Genomic DNA, 15,408 nt, shown 5'->3' on the forward strand with positions numbered 1-15,408 from the left:
TCAAGGCAGCGAAGGGAATATCCAAAGGGTTATGATGTCAACAGCTGTCACGCGGTGCGCTTAGTCTTTATCTAGAACAATGTACCGTTATCATATCTAAAGTTCCTAATAAAAGGGATTATCTATACTGTTTTTATACTACCCTCTCAACAAATACATCAGTTTTAAACAAAAATCACTCTGTTCATTTACAACATTATTTATTGTAATGTATTGTAGTGTACCGGTACGTTGTTTTTGCATTATCTTTCATTGTTGGATGGAAATAAAGCAACATTGGCGTGGTACTAGCGTTTTCACCGGAAAATGACAAATAATTAAAAAATACGGTAAAATTCACGAGGAATTGCTTTTGTTGTTGTTGTTGTTTTTAGATAAAGGGATATACACTGTATTATAAGCTTTGGATATTCCCTTCGCCGTCTTGAATATTAGACTAAGCGCTGCGGACATCATAACCTTTGGATATTCCCTTCGCTGCCTTTAATAAAGACTAAGCGCACCGCGTTTACAACAAAACACCTGTGAACATACAGAAGACAGTGCTCTTCTTTGTATAGCGGTTAGTTTCGATTCAGAAGTATAGGGATATAACAACGAGACCAAATTGGTTGGAAATTCATTTATTATGACTAAGGTACTCATTTGGAAATGTTATCATAGCTTCATAAGCATATCTTTGCCCGACAAACAAAATGACATCAAAAAGGTTTTGCCACCTCAGGTGGTACCAAGTCTTGCCTGTCTGAGTGTCTCAAATCTTGCCTGGCCCATGGACTATTGACTTGACAAAAAGTCTGAGTGACGACTCAGTGCAGTAAGCAAAAGTAAAACAGAAATCATACTATATTGGTTCAGTGTAAAATAAACGGACTGAACGTAAGCGATCATACAAAGCAGGACTTTTGAAAATGGTCTAAACAAAGACTTGTTTTGTTGCTAGACCCACTACTACGGCTCCTGGTCTATGGTACTCTGTGCACGAATGATGATGATGATGATGATGATGATTCATATAATTTGTGTGGCTCAATATATTTACTTAAAGGGGATGGCTAGTAGCTGATCAGTGGGAATCAGTGGGAATGCTTGAGGATGATTGTTCCAATCCTTGTGGGATTCATTTAAGAGTACATTATATCTATTGTTGTGTGAAAATAATTTGCCTCAGAATGGTCTCATATTCAAGTAATGTGCAGTTTAATGTTTCCAGGTTAGTGTGCTTGGTCAGTGACGGGGCATTAATCTGCACATTACTTGAATATGAGACCGTTCTGAAGCAAATACATTTCACACAACAGTAGATATAATAATGTACTCTTAAATGAATCCCACAAAGATTGGAACAATCATCCCTCAGAATTCCCACTGATTCCCACTGATCGGTTACTAGCCATCCCCTTTAAAAAGCATTTAAAGTCGTATAGACTTTATCCCCTCTGGAAAGAACATACATTGTAGTTCCCACAGTGTGTTCACAGTGTGGTCACACAGTTGACTATGTGAAAACGCTCGATTTTAATAGTTTGGAGATGATTTCACATTGTAGTTTGGTTTTCACAGAGTGGTAATGTTCTGTGTTACACTTTGATTGATCATTCACAATGTGGTTACATTGTTAAAACGTTCGAATTTAACAGTGTGAAGAGATTTCACACTGTGTTTCTCACACTGTGGGACACTGTGTTCTTTCCAGCAGGGCCAAGAGAATTAGTACTTGAATATCTGGCGAAGAATGTCAGTCATGAGTGAAGCCTTGAAGTGCTCCGGATTGTTAATTTCAGGGAGAAAGGAAAATATGAGGTGGAGTTCCATAGGCAAGGAACAATAGAGGAAAGTGCATAAAACTTATACATATTGTTATCATAGAATGAAATGTCATGCTTTGATCAAATGAAATGGACTATGTGAAATGTAGTCGATCTAAGTAGAGGATTTCCTTATTGTGACACAATCCAAGCACTCAGCATACAACTTTTCTTACCTCTCCTTTGACTACATTTTCAGATTTGACGACCTGTTTGTCCTGAGAATCATGAGGAAGATAACGCAGAAGAAGCAATTTAAAGGACAAGTTCACCTTCCTAGACATGTGGATTGAGTGAATACAGCAATATTAATAGAACACATCAGCAAGAGTTTGAGAAAAATCGGACAATCCGTTTACAAGTTATGAATTTTCGAAGTTTCTGCTTAGTCACTGCTAGATGAGAAGACTAATACAGCTTGTGATGTCACATGCGTACAATGATATAAAGAAAGTATAAGGAAAATTCAACATTTTTCACTTTTCTCGCATAATAAAAGAACACTTGACTTCCCTCGTTCAGACGGTAAGGGGTATTATTACCATTAACATACGCCAGTGACGAGTCGAGGATCAAATGTGAACTTTTAAAAAAGTAATATTTTATGAAATTCTTTTTATATTTTCCTTATATCGTTGTACGCATGAGACATCATACACTCTTGTAGTCTTCCCATCCAGCAGTGACTGTGCAAATACTTTAAAAATTCAAAACTTTTGAACGGATTGTCTGATTTTCCCCAAACTTTCACTGACGTGTTCTACTAATATTGCTGTATTCACTCAATCCACACGTATATGAAGGTGGACTTGTCCTTTAAGTCGAGGAAAACAATTGTGATATATTGACATGTAGTCCTGCTTTATAGTGAAACCCACTTCACGTTCAAAGTGTGATTAAATACGGTAAAATGAAAAGAAGACAACGTAATCGTGAAGGTTTTTATAGAAATCAAATTTGAAATAAAGACGTTGTGGAAACTATATGAAAATCGGCTCGTTTTCACGAATCATAGCCACATACACAACATACATCAATATTGATTGTTTGTAACTAAGATAGCAAATTAAAAAGGCTAAGGTTGTGATTGAAGATTCAGCAACAACAAACCCTTTTCTTAAAACTTTTTTAATTTTTTTTTCTCGCACCCAGATGGTTAATGCGAAAGGTGTAACTAATTTTCTTGATTTCTATATTCAAAGATAGAAATGTCGTGAAGATTTGTATGGAGGTAAAATTGGGATTGTTTTATTTATGACAGACTAAAAACATTCTTACTGTAGATCATTTGTTAACAGTAAAGACGTGAGAAGCTTTTCCGCATAGAACAAGTACGTAAGCACAATAAAATGAAATGCTAAAATCTTTTCGTCATTGTGTCTTTGACTGTATAACTACGGCTAAATACCTACGCCTGCTTTTATTCTGCTGAAGGTTTTGTTTTTTGTTTTTGTATTGCTTTTTTTTTCAATACGGCACTTAATTGCACATGCCAAGCGATCAATTCTTTCGAAAGGCGTGACCGCGTCGGATTTTAGACGTGTTGGCAAGATTGAAAAATAAAGTAGATCAATACATCCAAAAAAAAAAGAAGAAAAAAAAAAAGAAAAAGGAGGGAACGTCTGCTGAACATGGAAAAATTGATTGAAAAAGCAACAGACAAATATTCATCAATCTTCACCTGTTCTGTAGGTACCGCTTGGAGACATGATCTCTCATTCTCGACCTTGCAACCAGGGGTAGATTTAAAAGGGGGGAAATGAAGCCATGAATCGACTTTTAGACGAGTAATCACATACAGGCCTGTACATGTATTACAAATACAATATTCTTATTTTCCCATACTTATCGATATATCTTACATGACACTTATATGTATGTATGTATGTATGTATGTATGTATTTATGTATGTATGTATATATATATATATATACTGTATATTATATATATATATATATATATATATGTATATAAATATATATACACGTATGTGTGTGTATATATGATGTAAATATATGATACAAATAACGGAAGTTTATGAGGGCAATGGACAGAATTCATGAAGTAAAGACATAAAATGATGCATTCAACTCGGCTGCACCTCATTGAATCGATCAATGACGAGCTGAATGGATCAATGAAATGAAAAATTCTGTCCATTGTACGAATGAAGACATTCATAATTGGTTTTATATAACACCTAAAAATTGATCCTTGTCATTTGATGTTTTATGAATTTTGAAACAAGAGAGAATGTGCAAGATCTGAGATCAAGAGATCTGAGAGTGCTCACTGCATGAGCGCTATACGCTTGCGCGCTTGATCGCATGCACATTACATTGCAAACGCTTGTTAAGCGTTTTACAGTCAGTCCGCAGCGCGTGCGATAATGAGTCACGAACGACAATTTTATTCAGAATCACGTTTGTGCAGTTTGTGCCCTTGAGACTGACGAGATTTCGCGATACTTTGCGACAGTTTTTGCAGAGGTCGCAACAACAGCTTTCATAGCTTTCGCAGTGCATTGTTTGACCCAGGATGGTTGGGTAGGTTATAGAGCTGATAATGCTCATTAATTTGATACCTAATTTCCCTATTTTTTATCTCAATATAGTAGTCCATTTTAGCATCAAAGTAAACGATTATTTTGCCAGTGTTCAAGAAGCTTTTAGATCATAGTTTGATGTTTTGCTAGTTCCTGACTGGTATTGAAAATAGATCTCCGTAATTTCTTCGATTTCACAATCGTGAAACTTGAGCGAGTATGATCATTTAAAAAACGAAGAGGGGCACCATTCTTAAGGTTGTGAATTTTCTTGTTGAAAACAAGGCAAATTATGTTTTCTTACCGGAAGTGGGGTAGTGAATGAACACGCGTGGAGTGTGTTGTTGATACCCAGACAATGGTCGTGGACAATGACCAGGATTGGAATGCTTCATGAGGAATTCCACTATCGCAGCTAGTCTTTGTTCATTCTGAAATGTGGTGTGTGCAAGCACATGGAAACATGTGCTTACTTCTTTCATGTGCATGCATTTCACCCTGTGTCAAGAATTCAGACTAGCAGTACTCAGGGCAATCCACATGAATAATTGATAAAGCATTCATGTGCCTTGCAGCAGAGCTCGGGACAGACGGTAGCCAGGTCCATTGTTCAGGGTCATTGTAAGTGCACACTCACATACACATCATTGGTTCCTGTGTAAAGTTCAAGTTTTGTATAGAGAGTGAAAATTCGATCACAATCTGGAACCTAACATTTAAAAAAATCATGGATTTCATAACACTGATATAGGCTCTCATTTTCAAATTACCTCCTACTCAGTTGTACACTATTCAGCTATTACTCATATCAATGACACTTTTATCTGATACATAATTTTTGAACTCACAGCATTGAGTCAGCAGCCAATGGATACTACGCAATGCGACACGCCGCGTCTTGCGACAGATTTCGACCAATCACAGACCCGGAATTCCGGTGTGAACGCGAGGATAATCTTTTTAAACTCGACGCTAGACATGTCTCTGAATTTTGCTAGTTCCTGACCCGTATTGAAATGAAGATGAGAAAACTTGCCCTTATTGTGATACTATATACTTTAGCGGACATAGTCTTCACCATATTTTAGAGGGGCATGAAAGATTTCATGTTAGTTTTTTGCCGTCAAACGTGAAGGAATATTTTTGAATACAATACCGAATTCGAGAGAGATTTTGATATTCTATATTCTTCTTTTCCGTTTTATTTTGATCATGAGCATATTTGCTAATGTTTTCTCTTTCTGTCGATATTAAAAGTGTCGAAAACTGACAAGAAATACTCGTTCGACACGGATTTATTCATGACCATGTATCTGCTCATTACGTATGCAAGCACCGCTCAGCCGTGCATATGACTTGAATAAATAGTGCGTTTTCGCTCGCGGTGCGGACTGACTGTTTACATACACGTAGATAGTGTGCCGGGCTCTTGGCATGAGTGCAATGGAGCAAATCGCATAGATCCAAGATTGCGCTGTAAATTGACCCTCAAATTCACGAATGATGACGTAATAGTAAAATGAGACAAATGGTCAGTATAAAGCAACCAATCAAATGACGAGGATCTATTTGTAGGTCTTTTTTATACATATATGTACACATACATGATGTGTGTGCGTTTGTGTGTGTGTATGTATGTGTATCGCGACAGACCCAGGATTTGGATTTCGCAAGGAATTCAAATTACCAGATTTTTTTTTTCATACTTTCCGTTATTTCATAATTTCAATACAAAGCAAAAATATACCTTGCAATATCATCATTAGCTTACTTCTGGTTGGTTTCTTTTTTTAACTCATACTTTCGACAAAATTTTATAATCCTTCCAATGTGAAATGATAGAAATGTCACGCAATAACGGCTCTTACGTTCATCAACAATCACTGACGAAGTAAGCGGAGAGGTGATCACACAAGGGTTCTTACCTTCCGGATGGGGGGTGCAACAAAGTTAGTTCTGACTTTGACAGTTGTCATTCCGTAGAAGTACAGTGAGGACAGGGTAAAACAGGTTACCCAGAAAACAACGTTTGCCGCTTTATAAGACACCATTCTATTTCCTAGGAATCACAGACGCTTTAGAATACGAGCAATTCGATTCGGTGGCTGACGGTAAGAAAAATAAGAAACAAACGAAAAAATAAAAACAAAAAAGGGAATGCACCATATTCCGCAAAGGGATAAAATGACTGGCAGTTAATGACTGTCAAGTATATCAGACTGATCTTTCAGCAAATGATAGAATATGAACTTAAGAAAAAAAAAATCGAACATTAACACATAACATTAGCGGTATCATGATCCTAATCTCAATAGACAGAACCATGGCAGCGTTTGTTTCTATTGAGCAGTCAATGTGCATCGTTTGGACCAGTAAGAATACACGAAACACCAGTATTCAAGCCAGAGTGTCTCTGGTCTGTCTGCTTGAATCCATTCCAGTCCATTTGCTGTGATTGGACTAAGATGCCGTAATAGGCCTATAGATAAATTCACGCTATCGACTTCTAACAAACAGCTCGAGAGCTATTACAGCATAATTAAAACGAACCTTTCTTGGGTTGCGTTACTAGTAGTATCGTTACATTTTTTTTAGCACAATCATCACTACTATACGTAAAGCAAACTGTACACGCCATCTCTACTCACTGACATTGACTATGATGTACTCTGTGCACTATAACGTTGCTTCGGCGTAAAATGGCGTTTGCCTTCGTCAGGTTGTCGTCATAGTAAAGAAACATTACGGAATGTTGCTGACTCAAACGTGTATGCTTACATTCGACATCAATTTGCAAAACTAATATCACGTTCGCATTGCTGGTTTTATTGTACTGACGTCTGAGGAAAAAAAAAATACAACGACAATACAAACTGGCAAAACTGCCTAAAGCATGCAATAGATTCAATGATATTCAAAAAACATGTCACCGCGAATGAGAAGAAAAAAGATATTACCAGTCGCGAGTGCAATGTGCTTTTATATAGATGAAAGATAAAGTGATAATGTGATCAAAACAGAACGTTTACCTCCACGACAGGAAAATTAATAGTTAGATCCTATTGATATGATCCAATAGCAAGGATTCCTTGACCAGTACTCTTACAATTTCCTGCTCAGTGGTGTATCTCACTCATCGGTGCACAATTTTTAGGAGTCGCTCACAGTCAGTCGTATGCTAATGAGCAAATCCACCGAATTTATTCCACGCGCAGGAATTCTGCGCATGTGTCTGGCGACGAGGCTTTTCGTCGACGCAAAATGTATATCCCCAACATCGCTCGTTGTTACGTTGCCATGAACCTGTTTCCGGAGCCGTGACCGGGTTAAGTCTTGCAGTCCAATAAAAGACGATTAATTCCATACTTTTTTTAGCCGAATTTGACACTTTTTGAGGGAGATACAATGGATATAAGAAGCTGCTTGCGATAGAATCTGATTTTGACACGCACTGATACATTGCTGGATCCTGACCACAGAACTCTTACACATAGAAGAATCACACCCATTCACAACCCGCTGAGCTCGGTGTCGCCACCGTGCGCAACGGATGTGACGCCTCAGTGCACACGCCGCCATGTTGCTTAGCGGAACCTCAGCAGCTCCTCGCGAGTACGATACGGTCAACTCACTGATCGGACAGTATGACAGCCGCTCATAGCCCTTGATATTTACTTGAACTTGTAAACTGTCAAACTGGTACTTCTCAATCCAGCGTTGACCACAGATTCATGTACTCATATTTATTTCACACTCTTCCCTGAAAGTTGTCTGTATTGAAACAGGTGTTTTTTCCCCTTTCGGATAGATCTATTTGACTTCGGAGACGTGATCTGCTTTGGTATAAAATAATCTAAGACGCGCGCCTGTCCTTGTCTGTGTCCTGCCATTTTTCTGATACCCCTCTCAACCCTATGTCTTGCATTTTTTCCCCTCCAATGATATTGTAAGAAGATGTGTGTTCGTGCTTTTGATTTTTTCTCCCATTAAACAGGTCAAATTAAATTTCCAGTCAGTCCAGTTGTAAAAATCAATGATTTGTGGATATGATCATGTAATACATCTTCCCCATCTGACATATACTCGTTCAACATATTAGAAATTTGGAAGACAACATCACCTAAATTATCTATATTCCTGCTGTTATCATTATCATTAGTAGTGTGTAGTACAGTGTAGTTATCACTATTGCACATTTTGGTATAGGAAGCAATAGGCCTATAGGCATATATACACTGTGTATCTGTATACATGAAATAAAACAGAAATCGAGTTCATGCTAATCACCGACAATTTATTTCACCACACCAATTTTTGAGCGATTTGCAACAACTCTTGAGAAAGAGCGAATCGGTCAAATATTTGTGTGCTGTAAATAAATTGTTGGTGATCAACATGAACTTGGTTCCTGTTTTACTTTCGATATCATGATATTGCTGCACCAACAAGTAGACTACCCGGTACTCAATCAATATATATATATATATATATATATATATATACATATATATATATATATAATCATCTATGTATGTATATATATATATATATATATATATATATATATATATATAATTATCTATGTATGTATATATATATATATATATTATATGTATATATATATATATATATATATATATATGTATTCACACACTCACACACACACACATTACAAGCATGAACTCCTTTCAAGATTGTCTTCCCACAAAAAACAGGAAGTTAAGTTGGACAGAGTTAATTTTCCTGATTTTTTACAATTTATTTGACATTTATCAAGGTCAAAGTTGAACTTTGCACAGGAACCAATGATGTGTATGTGAGTGTGTGCTGACAATGGCCCTGAACAATGGACATGCCTGAACCACCTGTTGACTAGGCGTCAGTCTCGCGCTCCCTGGCCCATGAATGCTTAATCAATAATTCATGTGGATTGCCCTGGGCACTGCTAGTCTGAATTCATGCACGGCTAAAGTGCTTGCAAACACCACATTTTGTTCCAGCTGACAATCGTTTTCAAATTTTGCTTCACATGTCACTAAATTTGGACATAAATAAGAATAAATTATCTAAAGTTCCTCATTTTGATACAACTGTCTACTGATTAAATAGTCTGACAAATTTTTCGCTTTTTCGATAAAAAGAGATCATTTTTGGTAAAGAGTTCAGCAGCATTTATCATTGGGGCGATTTGTTTCACAGTAGATTAATTTAAAGCTCCATATACACAAGTGTATACTCTTTGCTTCCTGTCACCATGTTTACGACAGAACAGAAGGTATTCATTGTAATTTCGTTTTTCAGAAGTAGGGAGAGCACTGTCACGACTCAGCGACAGTATCGGCAGGTGTTTGACTTTATACAGATACTGCCAGAGGCTGAATAAAGACTAGTTGTGATAGTGGAATTTCTCATGAATAAATAATGAAGCATTCAAACCCTGGCTATTGTTCAGGACCATTGTCAGGGTGTTAACCACACACTCACATAAACACCCATAGACCCCTGTGCAAAGTGAAATTTTGTACAGAGGGTTGAAAATAGAGCAAAATCTGGAACCTAACTGTGAAATTAATCATGGATTTCATGAAACTGATTTATGCTTTCATATTTAAACCACCTTCAACCAAATTGTACACTATTCAGCTATCACTCATATCAATGACATTGCTATCTGATATATAGTTTTTTAATTATTAAGAATCAAAAGTGGGAAATGTTTTTTGAAACACCTAGTAGATCATAGTTTGATGTTTTGCTAGTTCCTGACTGGTATTGAAAATAGATCTCCGTAATTTCTTCGATTTCACAATCGTGAAACTTGAGCGAGTATGATCATTTAAAAAACGAAGAGGGGCACCATTCTTAAGGTTGTGAATTTTCTTGTTGAAAACAAGGCAAATTATGTTTTCTTACCGGAAGTGGGGTAGTGAATGAACACGCGTGGAGTGTGTTGTTGATACCCAGACAATGGTCGTGGACAATGACCAGGATTGGAATGCTTCATGAGGAATTCCACTATCGCAGCTAGTCTTTGTTCATTCTGAAATGTGGTGTGTGCAAGCACATGGAAACATGTGCTTACTTCTTTCATGTGCATGCATTTCACCCTGTGTCAAGAATTCAGACTAGCAGTACTCAGGGCAATCCACATGAATAATTGATAAAGCATTCATGTGCCTTGCAGCAGAGCTCGGGACAGATGGTAGCCAGGTCCATTGTTCAGGGTCATTGTAAGTGCACACTCACATACACATCATTGGTTCCTGTGTAAAGTTCAAGTTTTGTATAGAGAGTGAAAATTCGATCACAATCTGGAACCTAACATTTAAAAAAATCATGGATTTCATAACACTGATATAGGCTCTCATTTTCAAATTACCTCCTACTCAGTTGTACACTATTCAGCTATTACTCATATCAATGACACTTTTATCTGATACATAATTTTTGAACTCACAGCATTGAGTCAGCAGCCAATGGATACTACGCAATGCGACACGCCGCGTCTTGCGACAGATTTCGACCAATCACAGACCCGGAATTCCGGTGTGAACGCGAGGATAATCTTTTTAAACTCGACGCTAGACATGTCTCTGAATTTTGCTAGTTCCTGACCCGTATTGAAATGAAGATGAGAAAACTTGCCCTTATTGTGATACTATATACTTTAGCGGAAATAGTCTTCACCATATTTTAGAGGGGCATGAAAGATTTCATGTTAGTTTTTTGCCGTCAAACGTGAAGGAATATTTTTGAATACAATACCGAATTCGAGAGAGATTTTGATATTCTATATTCTTCTTTTCCGTTTTATTTTGATCATGAGCATATTTGCTAATGTTTTCTCTTTCTGTCGATATTAAAAGTGTCGAAAACTGACAAGAAATACTCGTTCTACACGGATTTATTCATGACCATGTATCTGCTCATTACGTATGCAAACACCGCTCAGCCGTGCATACGACTTGAATAAATACGTGCGTTTTCGCTCGCGGTGCGGACTGACTGTTATAGATAACGATTTATACCAACAAACTGAGGACTTGAAAAAATACTCTAAATTAGTACGAGCGAGTGAGCCGAAATTTGTATATTTCCGCGTCATCATTACGTTATGTTCTTATCTGTTTTTATTAGTTTTTTTTCCACCCCCCCCCCTCACGTATGTTCGAAACCGTTGGCGTCCTCTTTTGATCCAATCGGCGATCGCTTCAGAATGAATGAAATTGCAGCCGCTGCTCCGTGTAACATTTTTCCTGCTAAATATAAAATGACACGTGTGAACACGATAGACATTGTCATTTTGTCCGCGTCATCGTCACGTTTTGTTCTTATCTTTCTCTTCCTTTTTTTTTTTTTGGATAAATGTTGGCGAGCGAGCGTAGCGAGCGAGCTGAAAATTTTTTTATTTCAGCTTACAAAACATGGAACTCTTGTCATTTTTTGCGTATTAAATCTTACAATTCTAATCAAGATATAGTGACGACCTTATAGATGACAATTTATACCAACAAACTGAAGACTTGAAAAAATACTCTAAATTAGTACGAGCGAGTGAGCCGAAGTTTGTATATTTCCACGTCATCATTAAGTTTTGTTATTATCTTGTTTGATTTGTTGTTGTTTTTTTGCCCCCCCGTATGTTCGAAACCGTTGGCGCCTTCTTTTGATCCAATTGGCTATCGCTTCAGAACGAAAGAAATTGCAGCCGCTGCTCCGTGAAACATTTTGCCTGCTAAATATAAAATGACATGAATGAACACTATAGACATTGTCATTTTGTCCACGTTATCATCACGTTTTGTTCTTACCTTCTTTTTTATGTAAATTTTGGCGAGCGAACGCAGCGAGCGAGCCGAAAATGTTTGTATTTCAGCTTACAGAACATGGAATTCTTGTGTAAACACAATAAACATTGTCATTTTGTACGCGTCATCATCATGTTTTGTTTTTATCTTGTTTGATTTGGTTTTCTGCCCCCCCCCCCCAACCATTCTCCCTCCCTTTCCGGGCGATTTTTTTTCTTCTTCTTCTTTTCTTTTCTTTTTTCTTCTTTTTTTTCTTCTTCTTCTTCGTTTTTTTTTTTCGTTTTTTGCGCCCCCAAGGAGTGCCCCCCTTGCCCTTCCCCCCCCCCCCTAGATACGCCACTGCTACTAAACGACTGTAGTGTTGTCACTGACACTGACCCATCACTGGTACTGTGACTCTAGCTAGACCTAGACAAGAATAAATCTACGTATAAAGTTTACACCTAAGCTCAAATTTACATAAATAGATAGTACTTTTTTTCATGTACAAAGCTGCTTGCCCCAACACACAACGTACAGAGTGTATAGCCCCAGGGCCTAAATTAGGCCTACTTGATCTTTTTTATTTTGCATATTTTGGTAGTTGGTGGTAAACACATATGTCGACGGCAAACACAAAATCCAGTGTCTGGGACTACCTTTGCTACTGCGCTCACAAGAAAGCCAACATACGACCGATCCGCCTAATTGTAACGTATACTTGGGGAATTAATTACTTGTTATTCTCATCATGGCTTGGTGTCAAACTTACCTGTTTCCAAATCCTTTTGTCAAGTGATTTGTGCAGTTTACAGCCGCACAATACGGCATTTTAATGCCTCGTTCAGGGTCAGAAAAACACGGTACAACATGCAGTCACTGTATGTGGATAGCGTCTGCTGGGATTTGCACGCAAAAAAGTTCCGCTAAGCAAAATGGCGGACGTCACGTGACAATGAGTCGAGCGACGGCGACAAAACGGGTGGCGAGTGATTCTTCTATGTGTAAGAGTTCTGTGATCCTGACCCATCTACAACTCCTATGGTTATTTTAATCAGTTATTTGAATAGATGGGATTCTAGCGGAAATTTTGATACCAGCCTCATTTTGGCTCAAAAATAAACGAAGTGATCAAAATTGCACCCAAAGTCGAAGCAAATTCCCGAAAATATTGGTTTTGCGATGCCATCTGTATGCATGTAGGGTCACGTGACCTTCACGTTAACGAGAATTCCGGACTCGATTTTGTCTCTGCAGTGGCAAGTTTTGATCGCGCACGCACTGGCCGTAGTCCCGTATGTACAATTAGATGTCCTGTTCTGTAAAATAGTCGTCCACGGTATCGTATCACAGCTAGCGCTACTACTGGTTAGAACTAAAAGTACAGAGATCGATATAGATCATGACAGAGTACGATCTACTAGTAAAATGTACATGACATCAGTCAGTTTCCCTTGTTGTATTTGGCATAGACCCTGCACTATTTTATTATCATTATTATCATTATTTTTAATAGAACCAACAGTTAAGTTCTACATTCTGTAGTTTGATGAATTCAAAATACATTATGATGGTATGGGAATATGTACAATCATAATAATGTACCACCTCATACTAGTCATACTATCACAGTCGTAGCATTAGCATTTTGACAATTTGAATACAATGGGGTGATGTACCAATGTTTTTGTGACAAATGAAATATTATTTACTTCTGGTTCCTCTGTGTTTTAATAGACTTGACAAATGCATGTTTTGTATAGATTACGTTCATGCCAAATGTCATTTTATTTTCATCTCAATTGTGGCTATTTCACTTTTTTCTTTTGCCTCTTTGTACAATTTCTATAATGATCTTTGAACAATAGAAAGACAATGCTCTCCTTTATAAATGCCATTGGAATTGAACTGTATAAATTCCAGTTGTATACATTTTTGCAATTAGTTTCATTCCTGACAAATATTTAGAATAATTATAATTGTTGTGTAATTGAATTGTACTGTAGTCCTTCTCAAAGTATATATATTTTTTGAACTCTGAATTAACCTTTCAGCACCAACCCCTTGCGAGATGTGTGCCACAAAAGCAGCTTCTTGCCAAAGGTGTATGAAGACACCAACCAAACACCATCTCCTGCCCCAAGCCAACAATGCCCCACCAAGCCAGCCACTGCGGGGACACCAACCCAGTCAGCTCCTGCTCTACGCCAAGAGTGCTCAAGAGACAGAACATCCAAGCGTGTGACCCTCCCGCAGGAACTGGTAAATTGGATACAGGATTGCATCTGTAAGTTAGAATTCTTGCTCTTTTCAACTTGCACTCAAGTTCCTCAAACAGGGATTAATAAATTGAAATTTTAGTTGGTACAGTTGTATTGTAAATTTTTGTTAATGATTATTGAGCAATAGAAAAAGTGTAATGTTCTTATTTAAGATGCCACTGAACGTTAAGTCATGAAATTTAATTGTACACATTTTGAGAGTAGTCAAATGAATTATGGGCAGTAGCTTGAATGACTGTAATCCTCTTCTGGCTGTCATGTAATTGTAGTTCTTCTTGAAGAATATTTTTTAAACTCTGATTTGCCTTTCAGCACCAACCCCTTACCAGATATGTGCCACAAAAGCAGCTTCTTGCCAAAGGTGTATGAAGACACCAACCAAACACCATCTCCCCTGCCCCAAGCCAACAATGCCCCACCAAGCCAGCCACTGCAGGGATACCAACCCAGTCAGCTCTTGCTCAACGTCAAGAGTGCTCAAGAGATGGAACATGCCGGAAATGCTCCATTACAGCTTGTTTGTATGACCCTCCCGCAGGAACTGGTAAATTGAATGCTGTACAGGATTGCATCTGTAAATTATTATTCTAGTTAAACCCATTTTGTTTGGTCAGTATAACACTCAAGGTGTATCTCCAAGTCAGTAGAATGCTCATGAAGATCAACTGCTGCCCCCTCATTCTGCTCTTAGGTTTCACAGGTTGTAATCATGCTGGGTGAGAACTGTCTGGGCAAATGCCCCAGACATGTCCCACTATTCATGTATCCAGACATCACTCAATATGGCTGCTTTTCAGTTATTCAGGAAAAAGATTCTACTTTTGCTGACTTTTTGGGATTTACAAGAGACATTGAACAAAGAAGAAATAATGTTGCATATTTAACAAGACAATGTTGATGTAAGAAAAATAAGTGTGTGAATAAGCAGTGCAAATGTAAAAAACAGGGGCAAAATTGTGGTCCTGGTTGTACATGCAGGAATTTT

General features: G+C 37.7%; 2 protein-coding genes across 2 annotated transcripts in view; one reads left to right on the plus strand and one right to left on the minus strand.

Annotated features, from left to right (window-relative positions):
* The window catches only part of LOC139716713 (NXPE family member 3-like), a 33,920-nt gene extending 27,590 nt beyond the window's left edge, over positions 1-6,330 (minus strand). The window contains exon 1 of the mRNA XM_071628241.1: positions 6,280-6,330. Within this exon, the coding sequence (XP_071484342.1) occupies positions 6,280-6,330 (51 nt within the window). The remainder of the gene's footprint in view (positions 1-6,279) is intronic.
* Positions 6,331-7,593: 1,263 nt separating this feature from the next.
* Positions 7,594-14,976, plus strand: LOC139716714 (uncharacterized). Its single transcript, XM_071628242.1, has 3 exons — positions 7,594-7,679; positions 14,196-14,428; positions 14,736-14,976. The coding sequence occupies exons 2-3, from the start codon at positions 14,292-14,294 to the stop codon at positions 14,974-14,976; spliced, it is 378 nt and encodes a 125-aa protein (XP_071484343.1). The 5' UTR covers positions 7,594-7,679; positions 14,196-14,291.
* The last annotated feature ends 432 nt before the right edge of the window (positions 14,977-15,408 follow it).

Source organism: Diadema antillarum, unplaced genomic scaffold, assembly GCF_040938485.1.
Source record: "Diadema antillarum isolate AM-2024a unplaced genomic scaffold, OU_Dant_1.0 scf00000069, whole genome shotgun sequence".
Taxonomy (NCBI): Eukaryota; Metazoa; Echinodermata; class Echinoidea; order Diadematoida; family Diadematidae; genus Diadema; species Diadema antillarum.

Bases quoted from the DNA above. Each gene is read 5' to 3' on its own strand.
- LOC139716714 (XM_071628242.1), top strand. From the start codon at position 14,292: ATGCCCCACCAAGCCAGCCACTGCGGGGACACCAACCCAGTCAGCTCC. The intron at 14,429-14,735 runs GTAAGTTAGAAT...TTTGCCTTTCAG, and splicing joins TTGGATACAGGATTGCATCT to CACCAACCCCTTACCAGATA.